At 54.6% G+C, this 13,677-nt stretch overlaps 1 protein-coding gene across 2 annotated transcripts; it reads left to right on the top strand.

The window, feature by feature from the left end:
• Positions 1–1,733: 1,733 nt before the first annotated feature.
• SERPINF2 (serpin family F member 2) lies at positions 1,734–12,597 on the top strand. 2 transcript variants are annotated; one of them, XM_001507160.5, is made up of 9 exons: positions 1,734–1,842; positions 3,059–3,125; positions 3,815–3,880; positions 5,124–5,499; positions 7,573–7,716; positions 8,385–8,588; positions 8,787–8,929; positions 9,976–10,180; positions 11,613–12,597. In XM_001507160.5, exons 2-9 carry the CDS (start codon positions 3,063–3,065, stop codon positions 12,002–12,004), a joined length of 1,593 nt encoding a protein of 530 aa, XP_001507210.2. In that variant the 5' UTR covers positions 1,734–1,842; positions 3,059–3,062; the 3' UTR covers positions 12,005–12,597. The 2 variants fall into 2 exon arrangements, with proteins under 2 accessions (XP_001507210.2, XP_007668099.2); XM_007669909.4 differs by lacking the exon at positions 3,815–3,880.
• Positions 12,598–13,677: the final 1,080 nt, after the last annotated feature.

The following is a 13,677-nucleotide window of genomic DNA, read 5'->3' as shown; positions in this document are numbered from 1 at the left end:
GCACGTTAGAAATCAATACTGAACCTGAGGCTATGGTCCGGTTGCATACATTTATCTTCAAAAGCTCCTTTCCACCCAGGCTCCTCTTTCCTCCCACTGAAGCTTCAGCCGGCTGCTCTGCTTGGCCAGGACTGTGGCTGCAACAGCCAAGCTGAAAGGGGGAGAGAGAGGGAGCGAAGGGGGGAAAAGCTGGGCTTGTCACTCTGTGAGCCGCTCCAACAGTCAAGGAAATGGGTCGCAGCAGGTGATAATAATAATTATGGCATTTGTTAAGCACTTACTGTATGCAAGACACTGTTCTAAGTGCTGGGGCAGATATAAGATAATTAGGTTGGACACAGTTCCTGTCCCACATAGGACTCACAGTCTTAATCCCCGTTTACCGATGAGGAAACTGAGGCACAGAGAAGTTAAGTGACTCTCCCAAGGTCACGCAGCAGACAAGTGGCAGAGCAGGGATTAGAACACATGACCTTCTGACTCCCAGGCCCGTGCTCTATCCACTAGGCCACACTGCTTCTACATGATGATGATCAAGCACTGTTCTCTATCCCTCTTCACCTCTGCTCGTTGAGTGCACCAACCAGGCCGAGGTGAAGCCTGTCTGTCCCTGAAGTTATCGTCGTCTCCTCCTCCTCCTCCTCCCCTTCTTTCTCTTGATTTCTTGTTTTTTCCTTCTTTTTCATTTGCTTTTCTTCTTTTTTCCCTTTTCTTTCTTCTTTTTCCTTTTCTCTTTCTCTTCTTCCCCCCGCCCCCTGCCCTTCAGATGGTCACCTCCCGAGAAGTCCCGGCCTTGGGGTCTGAGGTTGCGGCGGAAGCCTCACCCACATTCCGAGCGGTGGTGGGGCCGGAGCGGGCGGGTCCAGCCCCTTCTCGCCCAGTTGGGCCGCGGAACCCAAACGCGGGCGTGCAGGTGCCGCTTGTGGGCAAATGCCAATTGCTTTGGGGATGGTGGCTCTGTAGAAGTGCCTGGGGAGGGGGAACAAGTGCAAACAGGGGATAGGACCCCCCCCAACCCCAATCCTCCGGGGCAAAAGCCACTGGGCCCTAGAAAGCCATCAATCGGACCAGCTTGCAGGGAAGCGGGAAACCACTCCCGGGAGAGGTTGCCTCCTGCCCGTCCGGGCGAGGATTCATTCAGTCGTATTTATTGAGCGCTTATTGTGTGCAGAGCATTGTACTAAGCGCTGGAAAGTACAATTCGGCAACAGATAGAGACAATCCCTATGCACCTGCTCGCCCAGGGAGAATGCATCTTCTCTCCCTCCGCCCCCTTCCCTCCCTCCGCCCCTCTGCGGGGGTTTAAGGCCAGTCCTGGCTTAGCTGTCCGGCAGGGGGTTTACCCAGCGCGGGCTGTGCCAGGGCAGAGTGGCAGGTCGCCTGAGCCCTTCGGAGCCAGAGAGCAGCTCCAGGAGGCTTCCGCGGCCCGAGGCCGGTGACTCTCCGGAGCCAGGGTCCGCTAGCCCCGTGGGCCACGGCGCCACTGGATCAGACCCTTTCGTGCCAGGGCGATGGGATCTCTAACCGCCTCGGGGCCCCTGGCACGGGCAGTGGCTGCGAGAGCCCGGACTGGGTCCCCCGTGCTCACGGGGCTGGAGCAGAGGCGTTAGTTTGAGTGCTAAGTGGCTCCAGGCTCAAAAACAAATGTTTAACCGGATGTATCCGGTCAATATTTACTGAAAAGGGGGGGAAAAAAAACCTCTAGAAAAGAGGGTGAGAGTAAAGGTCAGGGCGTCACTGCGGCGGTGGGAGGGGTGGGTAGGTAGGTAGGGGCCGGCCCGTGTAGCCCCAGCAGCGGTGCCAAAGCGGGGCAGCAGGCGCAGCAGCACGTTGCCGGCCGAGGTAAGGGCCCAGCGGGGCCTGGGGGTGGATGTGGCCACCCAGCCGGGTCTGGGGGCGGGGGGTCCGGCCCCTTGGCCCGGAGAGAAGGGCCGAGCTCTAGGGGAGACAGGAAAGTCAGTCGGCAGGCCGGAGGAAGGAGAGAGCCCCTTTTCCCACCGCCCCCCAGTCTGCTGGGAATGAAACCCAGAAGGGATTTGGGAAAGCTGGCGGATTTGGCTGGGGGCGTCGGGGCCTAACTCGACTCCCGTGCTCGCGGGGAGCCCTGGGGTGGGCTCAGTCTTCGCTCCACCACCTCAGCCAACATGCTGTTTGGGCTGGGGGCTGGTGATCCAGAGGTTTGGGATGTGTGGGGTGCAGTTGGAGTTCCACCGGGGGAAGGGAATGCCCCCAAAGTCCTGCTCGACAGCACCACTTCCCTGCTCCTCTTCAGCTCCCCGGATCCCAAGCCCCAGGCCCTCCTCCCATCCCACATTCTCTCATCCCACATTCTCTCACTCGCTTTGGGGTCAAGAGTCTCTCGGGCGAGGGAGTGCCCTCGGGCTAGTGCGGTAGCCGACAGAGCAGCACCATGGGGGAGGGGGGAGGCTGGAGTAGGAGCCGGACTTGGCCCCCAGGCGGGCACAGCCCGTTTCTCCAGTGGTCCCCTCCCCGCCCCGCTGGGGCACGGAAAGACCAGGAGAGATGACCCCGGGGCAGGACCCTGGATTCCTGAAACCCAGTCCAGCATCGAGGGATGCCTGGCTGCCCCAGCCCTTTAGTCACCATCACTGCCTGCCGCTCAAGTGGCCGCCGGGGGCCTGGGGCAGCTTCTCCCTGCTAGGCCCCTGGGGAGGAGAGGAGGGGGAGTTCGGACCTGGAGACCCGCCTCCCGCCGCACCATGTTGGGGCTTGAGGAGGAGCCCAGAAGGGGAACGAGATAGACAAATGGGAGGCAGGCAGGGGTGGGGCCTCTCTCTCCACCCCCACATAGGGCACAGGCTGCCGAGGCCAGGGTCACCAACAGGGAGGAGGCGGTGGGGGCATTGTCCCATGTGGGTTCCTGGAATGAGGCAGGGTGAGGGATTCGGGAAGAACGGGGGGCGGGGTGGAGTCCCAGCTCTCCGGATGGGGGAGAAGGGACTCTGGGGGGGTGGGGGAGTGAAAGCGGGGGTGGTCATTCAGGTCCATCGGAAGGCGGGCCCCCCTCCTTTCTGGCGGCTCACTGTGCCCGTTTTAGGACCATGGCGCTGTGGCTCTGGGGCCTCCTGCTCATCAGCCTTTCTCCTCTGCACTGGGGGTCCGCGGTAAGGCGAGGCCGGGCTGGGAAGAGGGGTGGGGATAAGGAAGGGCGGTGGCCCAGGTGGTCGGGCCCCCGGGGTGGAGCAGAGAAGAGGTCGGATCAATTGAGTGGGCCACTGGAGCCGGGGCCCGGTCCGGGGAAAGGGAGACCCGGCTGGGTAGAACTGGGGTCTCTGTGAAGCGCTTACTACACGCCGAGTACTGGGGAAGACACAGTCCCTGGCTCATATGGGGCTCGCAGTTTAGTGGGGAGGGAGAACGGGTATTTGTTTCCCATTTACAAATACCAACATTACTATTTTACAGACGAGGAGACTGAGGCACAGAGCAGTAAAGTGTCTCACCCAAAGTCACCTAGCAGGCAAGCGGTAGACCTGGGATTAGAACCCAGGTCCCCTGACTCTCAGGCCCGTGTTCTTTCCACTAGGCCACACTGCTTCTCAGGATTGAGGGGAAGAGTTGGCTAAGGGGAAAAGGGAGACTGTGGGGGAGTGGGATTGGGGAGAGTGAGGTTTGGGGGAAAGAGTAAGGGATACAGCCAGAGAGCTGGGGAGGGGGAGGGTGGCACTGAACCTCACTGTAGAGGGAGTCTGGTACGGTGCCACCTAGGCTGTACAGGGAGGAGGGAGGGATGGGAGAAGGAGATGTGGGCGGCACTGAGAGGTTGCTAGATGACCCTGCTTCCCAATTCCAGGAACCGGTGGATGAGGGCCAGAAGAAGGTGCTTCTGCCCACTCTGCCCCATACGTCAGGCCAGAAGGTAAGGGAAATTGGGGGAGAGCTGGGAGAGGGCCAACCTGATCCCTACCACTGCCCAACCTGACCCTCTGGGCCCTAGTCTGGGAAGCAGCGTGGCTCAGTGGAAAGAGCACGGGCTTTGGAGTCAGAGGTCACGGGTTCAAATCCCGGCTCGGCCACTTGTCAGCTGTGTGACTTTGGGCAAGTCACTTAACTTCTCGGTGCCTCAGTTCCCTCATCTGTAAAATGGGGATTAAGACTGTGAGCCCCACGTGGGACAACCTGATTCCCCTGTGTTTCCCCCAGCGCTTAGAACAGTGCTCGGCACATAGTAAGCGCTTAACAAATACCAACATTATTATTATTATTATCACTCCTTGAACCCTAGGCAGCTTTACTATCCCCACCTGGGCCCTCTGGGTTTTTACGGATCTTAGCCTTGGCGACAGCTTTTAAATCTCCTGGGATGGGGTGACCACTTTCCCTTCTTTTTCCAAGTCAAGGCCTCCCCTCTCCCATTTTCTGCCCTCTCCTCAGAGAGCAATAAACCAAGAGCTGGTTTATTCCTGAATTGTACTTTCCAAGCACTTAGTACCGTGCTCTGCACACAGTAAGCGCCCAATAGATACAACTGATTGAACGAATGAATAAACGGTTGCTTCCAGGCCAGTGCCTCTCCCCTTCGGATCGGGCAGGGGCTGTGAATTGATTTTCCCCCGCAGGGGCAGGGCAGCAGTCAGAGATACCCTCTCCTGGTGCCCTCACAGCCTCGTTTGGGCTGAGCAGCGGAACGGTGGGCCAGGTAGCCTCCACGTTCCCAGGTTGGGCCGCTCGGTCCCCGGGGGCGATGTCTGGAGCCTGCGCGGAGCCCGCGTGGGCCTGCTGGGACTACAGATTCCAGCAGTACTGGGCGGTGGCCCAGGGACAACGCCGGGCATGACTCCCAGCCCCCCGCTTCCTGAAAGCTGGGTCCGCCCTGACTAAGGGCGGCCAGAAGAGCAGGTGGGCCCATCCTACCTCAGTGCTTTCTGGGCCGCCTCCCAAGGGTCGAGACTCCCAGGTTCCGGGCTTGGAGTTTGGGGACCTGTCACCGGCCAAGCTCCAGCTCGCCCTTCCAATTCCGCTCTCTCGTTGGCTGGCGCCAGGGCAGGGAGGGGGACCCCCTGAAGAATCCTGCCGGGCACCCACATCGGGCCCTCGCCAGCCGACAGACCCCCCCTCCCAGCTTCTCCCTCTCATAACTCGCTCTCGCTCCTCCTCTCCAGGGGTCTTCCTTGCCCGCAGGCGCAGTGTTCACTCCCCTGCCAAACTCTGGGGTCCAGGACTCTACCTTTGACACTCGGGAGAACAATTCTGGCTCAAGCAGTCCACTGGCAGGCGCTCCCCTCGAGGAGACGGACAGCGGGCCCGGACCGGGAGGGCCCGATGGCGCGGAGGAGGTTCGAGGAATCGGCTCCCCTGGGGCGAAGGAAGCCAACAGCTGTGCGGAGGCCCCGTCACCGAAGCGGATGCGCAAGCTAGCGGCGGCCATGATGAAGTTCACCGCCGACCTGTTCGGAGATGTCCTGCTGAAGTCAGACAGACCCAATGTCGTTTTGTCTCCCCTCAGCGTGGCCCTAGCACTGTCTCACCTGACGCTAGGTAACCCGGAAGCTTATCACTGGGCTCTTTAACGGGGATCGGAGTTTACCTCTGCCCCAACGGCAAATACAGCGCCTCTTGATTGCCAGTGGATTGTCCACTTGGTGGATAATCAGCAACTGGATTATCCACCAGTTTATAGATTATATTTTATAGAATTCTATAGATTTCATTTTTATAGTTCATATGTATTTTAAGTGCTTATCAGATGCAAGCCTATAATTGTGGTATTCAAGTGCTTATTGTGTGCAAAGCACTGTTCTAAGCACCGGATAGATACGGGATGATCAGGTTGGATGCGGCCCCCGTCCCACATGGGCCTCCCAGTTTAAACGGAAGTCTAAACGTGAGAAGCAGGGTGGCCTAATGGATAGAGCGCAGACTAGGAGTCAGAGGGTTTGGGTTCTAATTCAGGCTCTGCCACTTGCCTGCTCCGTGACCTTGGGCAAGTCATTTAACTTCCCTGTGCCTCAGTTACCTCATCTGTAAAAGGGGGATTAAGACTGTGAGCCCCATGCAGGACATGGACTGTGTCCAGCCTGATTACCTTGTTTTGATCCCACCGCTTAATACAGTGCCTGGCACGTAGTACGGCTTAACAAATACCATAAAAAAAGGGAAGGAGAGCAGGTATTTAATCTCCATTTTACAGATAACGAAGCTGAGACATAGAGATAAGTGTCTTGCCTCAGACTGTGCAACGGGCAAGTGGCAGAGCCAGGATTTGAATCCAGGTACTCTGACTTCCAGTCCCAGCCTCTATCCAGTAGGTCATGCTGTTTCCTCATGCCTATTTTGGCTCCCTCAACCCACAACAGGACCATTTCTTGCTGTTCTCTTGGATGTCTAGTGAAGGTTCAACTGCCTCACTAAAAATGATAATAATAATAATAATGGTATTTATTAATGGGTTACTACGTAGACTGTGAGCCCGTTGTCGGGCTGGGATTGTCTCTATCAGTTGCCGAATTGTACATTCCAACCGCTTAGTACAGTGGTCTTCACACAGTAAGCGCTCGATAAATACGATCGAATGAATGAATGCCAAGCCCTGTTCAACGCACTGAAGTAGATACAAGTTAATCGGGTTGGACAGAGTCTCCATCCCACCTAGGGCTCACAGTCTAAGAGGGAGGGAGAATGGATATTTTTGTCTCTATTTCGCAGATGAGGAAAACTGAGGCACAGAGAAGTTAAATGACTTGCCAGTCATCACACGGTAGGCAAGTAGTAGAGCTGGGATTAGGACTGGGGTCTCCTGACTCCCAGGCCCATGCTCTTTCCAGTAGGTCCCACTGCCCCTCTCTATTATCAGCGTGGCTCAGTGGAAAGAGCATGGGCTTTGGAGTCAGAGGTCATGGGTTCGAATCCCGGCTCTGCCACCTGTCGGCTGTGGGACTGTGGGCAAGTCACTTAACTTCTCTGTGCCTCAGTTACCTCATCTGTAAAATGGGGATTAAGACTATGAGTCCCACGTGGGACAACCTGATTCCCTTGTGTCTACCCCAGTGCTTAGAACAGTGCTCTGCACATAGTAGGTGCTTAACAAATACCAACATTATTATTATTATTATTATCGCTGCTTCATCTCCCCTCTGTTGGCCTGGGTAATTGAGAGTTGACTGTAGGGGCCGTGGGAGCGCCTTGTCAGTTGCAGTGTCTATGGCCTAGTGGATTGAGCACGGGCCTGGGAGTCAGAAGGACCTGGGTTCCAATCTCAGTTCTGCCACTTGTCTGCAGTGTGACCTTGGGCAAGCCAATTAACTTCTCTGTGCCTCCGTTCCTCCTCTGTAAAATGGGGACTAAGATTGTGAACTCCATGTGGGACTGGAACCGTGACAACCTGATTTGCTTGTATCCACCCCATCGCTTAGTAAAGCCTGCTACATAGTAAGCATTTAATAAATACCCTCATCAGCATCCTCATAAGAAGGGGGCAGAGGTCTCACCCTCACCGACCCCTTCCCGGAGTCCTAGGTCAGTAGCCCATAGGCCCTTTGGCTTTGCTTGGAGGGTGGGGCCGGTGTCGTAGGGGCAACTGGGACGACAGGCCCTGGGACGATTGTTTTCCAGGAGCGGGGAACCGGACAGAGAAAAAGCTGCTGGAGGTGCTGCACACGACGTCCGTGCCCTGCCTGCCCGACACCCTGAACAGAGTCCGTGTGGAACTCGGCCGCAGCGTCCTGAAGTTGGCTGCCCGCATGTACCTGGAGAAAGGTGCCCGTGGGGGAAGGGGCTGAGGGGCTGTACCTTTTAAGGGAGGAGTGACCCTGGAGGGCAATCAATCAATGTATTTATTGTAGTGTTCAATCAATCAATGGTATTTACTGATCGTACCGTCAGTGGGGAAAGAGTTCAATCAAGTTGGTAGACACGATCTCTGCCCTTACAAATCTAAAGGGGAGAAAGACATTAAAATACATTATGGGTAGGGGAAGCAGCAGAGTAAAAGAAGGAGCAGCATGGCCTAGTGGAGAGAACACGGGCCTGGGAGTCTGAAAGACCTTGGTTCTGATCCCGGCTCTGCCACTTGTCTGCTGGGTGACCTTGGGCAAGTCACCTCACTTCTCTGTGCCTCAGTTACCTCATTTATAAAATGGGGATTAAGACTGTGAGCCCCATCTGGGACAAGTGATTAGCTTGTATCTACTCCAGCCCTTAGTACAGTTGCCTGACATATAGTAAGTCCTTAACAAATACCATTTAAAAAAAAGAGAAAGATCTTTAAATAAATGTTCTACAGGAGGGAGAGGGACAGATGTCAAAGTGCTTAGATGATGCAGAAGTGAGGGAGAATAGGGTGGGCAAAGTGGTTCATCCCGGAAGATTCTCCTGACCACTGGACACGGGGTCCAGACTGACCACCAGCTGGCCTTTTGGCCCAGGGTTCCCGATCAAAGAGGAATTCCTGGAGAAGTCGGAGAGATTTTTCGGGGCCAAGCCGTACAGCCTGACCGGGAACAACGAGGAGGACCTCAGGGTGATAAACAAGTGGGTGAAGGAGGTGACCAGTGGCAAGATCGAACGTTTCCTGTCAGACCTCCCTCCCAGAACCGTGCTGCTCCTGCTCAATGCCGTCCACTTTCAAGGTGCGTCTGCTCTCCTCCCTCCCCCCTCCTCCTCCTCACTGCTTCTGGGGTGGGGACAGTCAGGACCTCGGAGCCCTGTTTCGTCCTTCCCTTCAGCTAACCGGGGGCCTGTGGGAAGGGCACTGCCTCACCCCAGTCTGGTGTGGGGTCGGGGGAGGAACTTGCGTCCTCTCAGCCCACCCCTCCGTTCCCATGCAGGCTTCTGGAGGACCAAGTTTGATCCCACCCTGACCAAAACAGACGTTTTCCACCTGGATGAGCAGTTCACAGTCCCCGTGCAGATGATGAAGGCGCAGAGGCTCCCCCTGAGCTGGCTCTCCTTCGATGAGCTTGAGGTTCAGGTGAGCAAGAAGCCGGGAGGAGAAGAGGGGACCGGGGAAGGTCTGCAGGTTCAGAGGCTTCTGGCCCCCCTTGCTCTGGTCCTCTCGCTGCGGGGAGCACACCGGCGTTCCGAGTCACAGTTGGGTCCTTGATGGGGTGGAGAGTAGAGCAATGTAGAGGAGCAATGTGGCCGTGTGGAAATCAGTCAGTGGTATTCATTGAGCACTTAAAAAGAGAAGGATCTTTAAACAAATGTTCTACGGGAGGGAGAAGTGCTAAGCACTTGGGAAAGTATAATTCAGCAGAATTAGCAGACACGTTCCCTGCCCATAACGAGCTTGCAGTCTAGAGATGAACCCGGGCCTGGAGTCTGGGGACCTGGGTTCTGATCCCGGCTCTGCCACTTGCCTGTTGGGTGACCTTGGGCAAGTTAATTCACTTCCCTGTGCTTCAGTTTCCTTATCTGTAAAATGGGGATTTTAGACTGTGAGTTCCATGTGGGACAGGGACTGTGTCTGATCTGATTATCTTGTATCTATCTCAGTGTTTATAACAGTGCTTGGCACATAGTAAACACTTAACCAATGCTACAGTTGGTTTTTTAATTATCATCATCATCATCATTCCCAGGACCTTCTCCCAGAGGGAGAGGGCATTCTTATCCATCCCTCCCTGAGCTTCCCAGCTATAGTGGCCTTTTCCCCTTTGAGAAGCAGCATGACCTAGTGGAAAGAGCCCAGGCCTGGGAGTCAGAGGACCTGAATTCTAATCCCTGCTCTCCCATTTGTCTGCTGTGTAACCTTGGGCAAGCCACTAACTTCTCTGCATCTCAGTTACCTCATCTGTAAAATAGGGAATAAGATTGTGAGCCCTAGATTGTTCAGGGACTGTATTCATCCCAATTATCTTGAATCTATCCCAGCCCACCCCGTGGCCCATAGTAAGCACTTAACAAATACCATAAAAAAAGGAAATAAAAAGAGATAGGAAGAGCATTTAAAGCAGGTCCTGGAGCTGCTGGGAATAGCTACCCCAGTGCTTACCCTCTCTCCTCATTCTGCCCCAGGTGGCCCGGATTCCCTTCAAGAGCAACGTGAGTTTTGTGGTCGTCATCCCCAACAAGTTCGAGTGGAACATCTCCCAGGTGCTGGTGAACCTGAGCCAGGCCATCCTGCACCAAAGCTTCCCCAGAGAGAGGCCCACCGATGTGAAGGTGCCCAAGCTGCACCTGGATCACCAGCTGGACCTCTCTGCCACCCTAAGCCACCTGGGTAAGAGGTTGGGTTGGGGGGGGGGCATCATCCTGATCATCTCTAGGATCCTAAGATTGAGCTCCTACAGCAGGTAGGCCCCTGAACTGGGAACTTGGGCGAGTTACAGTCGTTGTAAAATACATAGATCCTGTCCTCATAAGGCTTACAGTCCAAGGGGGAAGACAAGCATTCAATCAGTGGAATTTATTTAGTGCTTACTGTGTGCGGAGCACTGTACCGAGGGCTTGGGAAAGTAGAATTACAACAGAATTGGTCGATGTAATTTCTGTCCACAAAGAGTTTACAATCTACAAGGAGGTACAGACTATTTTTAAGTTGTGTGCCCAATGTAATAATAATAATAATAATGGTATTTGTTAAGCACTTACAGCCAGGCGCTGTACTAAGCGCTGGGGTGTATACAAGCAAATTGGGATGGACACAGTCCGTCCTTCAGAGGGCTCACGGTCGTATTCCCCATTTTACAGATGAGGTAACTGAGGCACAGAGAAGTGAAGTGATTTGCCCAAGTCCACACAGCAGACAGGTGGTAGAGCTGGGATTAGAATTCATAACCTTCTGACTCCCAGGCCTGTGGTCTATCCCACTATGTAGATCCCACACTGGTCTTTTTGACCAAATGGGCAGGTGCTTAGAGGTGAACTTCACCATCAGTGTCTCCAAATTCAAAGGTATATTACAAGGACAACCTGATCACCTTGTATCCTCTTTAGCGCTTAGAACAGTGCTTTGTATATAGTAAGCGCTTAACAAATGCCATCAATAAATGGTGAGAGGAGAAGGAAGAGGAGCAAAGAGGTGGCTGGCCTGGCCATAAAGGGGACTAAGGAAATGAGTGAATAAGTATAACATATGGATCAAAATCTACATAAGAGCTAAAGATGGTTCTCTATATATAACTTAGGGTGGTGGAAATGAATTGGGAAAAACTTCCTGGAGGAGGCGGATTCCAGGCGAGCTTTGAAGTTGAAAAATTTAACACTGTAATGGGGAAGGCTGGCAGCAGGAAGCCACCCACAGGCAGACAGGCCTTTTATTTTTTTTAAGGTATTTGTTAACTGCTTACTATGTGCCAGGCACTGTTCTAAGTGGTGGGGTTGGTACAAGGTTGGACACAGTCCCTGTTCCACATGGGACTCACAGTCTTAATCCCCATTTTAGAGGTGAGGGAACTGAGGCACAGAGAAGTAAAGTGACTTAAAGTGACGTTTCTACCAACTCTATTGTATTGCGCTTCCCAAGCACTTAATGGAGTGTTCTGCTCACATTAAGACCTCAGTCAATACCACTAAAGTGATCATTTCCTTGCCTACCTGGAGCTTACACTCTAAAGGGGGAGGCCAAGCAGTGACGGGCAGCTCCAGGGATCCCGGGTGGCCTCCGTGGCCCCCTGCTCCCTCCAGCCACCGACACCCTGGCTCTCTCGTAGGCCTCCAAGAACTGTTCCAGGGCCCGGACCTGAGCAAAATCTCGGAGCAAAACTTGGTCGTGACGAGCATCCAGCACCAGGCTACCCTCGAGCTCAACGAAGAGGGAGTAGAGGCCTCGGCGGCCACCAGCATCTCCATGTCCCGCATGTCTGCCGCTTCCTTCAGGGTGAACAGGCCCTTCCTCTTCTTCATTTTCGAGGACACCACGGGCCTCCCGCTTTTTGTGGGTAGCGTCAAGAATCCCAACCCCAGCGCTCAGCCGGAGAGGAAGGAGCAGCAGGACTCCCCCGACGAGAAGTCCTTCTTCGACGAGAAGTATTCCCCTCCTGAGGATTTCTACTCCCCCGGCGAGGAACCCTCACTTTACGAAGCGACCAGTGGCCCCAAGTGAAAGGCGCTCAGAGCCCCAGCCCCAGCCCGGCCACCCCTCCTCCAGCTCCTCTGGAGACCCATTTGGGGTGGAGGGGCCGTTCGCTCTGGGGAGGGGGCTCCCTGGGCCCAAGCCCGGCTTCCGAGCCTCTCTCCAGCTGCCTCGCACGGTTTAGAACGCTCACTGGCTTGTCATCCCGGCTCCTCTCTCAGCCCCACCCCTCCCGCTAATTTAGCAGGAGTTGGGAGAAAGCAAGCCCACTTCCCCACTCCTGTGGAGACCCTCCCTCCTGCCAGGGCACAGGCCTGATCCCGCTCATCTCGGGGTCCCACCCGCCCCGTGAGCAGTTGCCTGCTCCAATACACGTCAGACACCCCCGAGAATTCATCCGGAAATGGTCAGTTTGGCTGGCCTTATGCCCAGGGCATCCTTCTCTCCTCTCTTCCCCCATAGCCAGGGCTTCACTTGAGCAAGCTGCCTCTGACGTGGAGGAGGAGGGGGCAGGGAAGGGGAGTGCGCTGGATAACAGAAGCTTTTTTTTTTTGTAAAGTTTTTCTAGTGATTTTTATGTCCAAATAATAAAGAATGAAGCGGCCAGGGCTGGTCTGATGTCACTGCCCCTCGTGCCTGGTTGAGGGGGCTAGGCCGGGAAAGCTCTGGGTCCTTGAGTAGCGAGAGACCCTCAAATAATGGTGTGTTTATTTTTATGTTTATTGTGTGCAGGACACTGTACTGAGCACTTGGGAGAGTACAGTGGCATTCAAAGATATGATCCCCACCCTCAATAATAATAATAATGTTGGTATTTGTTAAGCGCTTACTATGTGCTGAGCACTGTTCTAAGCGCTGGGGTAGACACAGGGGAATCGGGTTGTCCCACGTGGGGCTCACAGTCTTCATCCCCATTTTACAGATGAGGTAACTGAGGCACCGAGAAGTTAAGTGACTTCCCCGAAGTCACACAGCCGCCGAGTGGCCGAGCTGGGATTCGAACCCCTGACCTCTGACTCCCAAGCCCGTGCTCTTTCCACTGAGCCACACTGCGTCTGCAAGGAGCTTACTGTCTACTGGAGAACACACCCAACAGTCAATCAATCAATATTTGCTGAGTGCTTAGTGTCTGCAGAGAACTGTACTGAGTGCTTGGGAGAGTAGAGTGGAGCAGGGAGGCATGAGCCCTGACGTCAAGGAGCTCCACTCTAGCAAAACCCAGCATAGAGTTCAAGCTGGCTGCCTGTCCTAAATGGGAAGAGGGAGGTGACGTGGGACAGAGAAGGCTGGCAAATTGTACTGAGCGAGCATCTCTTGTGTTTCAAGTCATATACTAGTGCCGTGTTGGGCCCGGGGGGAGTAGCGGGAAGAACGAGACTCAGTCTCTGTCCTCACACAGCACAGTGTAAATGCCTCTCGGGGAGCCAGATTCATTCAATCGTATTTATTGAGTGCTTACTGTGTGCAGAGCACTGTACTAAATGCTTGGAAAGTACAATTCAGCAATAATGAGAGACGATCCCTGCCCACAACGAGCTTACAGTCTAGAGGCAAATGATAATAATAATGCTGATATTTAAGTGCTTACTATGTGCCAAACACTGTCCTAAGCCCTGGGGTAGATACAAGGTAATTAGGTTGTTCCACATGGGGCTCACAGTCTTAATCTCCATTTTACAGATGAGGTAACTGAGCCACAGAGA

The sequence above is a fragment of the Ornithorhynchus anatinus genome, chromosome 17, assembly GCF_004115215.2.
Source record: "Ornithorhynchus anatinus isolate Pmale09 chromosome 17, mOrnAna1.pri.v4, whole genome shotgun sequence".
NCBI lineage: Eukaryota > Metazoa > Chordata > Mammalia > Monotremata > Ornithorhynchidae > Ornithorhynchus > Ornithorhynchus anatinus.
The sequence above is the reverse complement of the archived record's forward strand: the minus strand, read 5'-3'. Positions and strand labels throughout refer to the sequence as shown.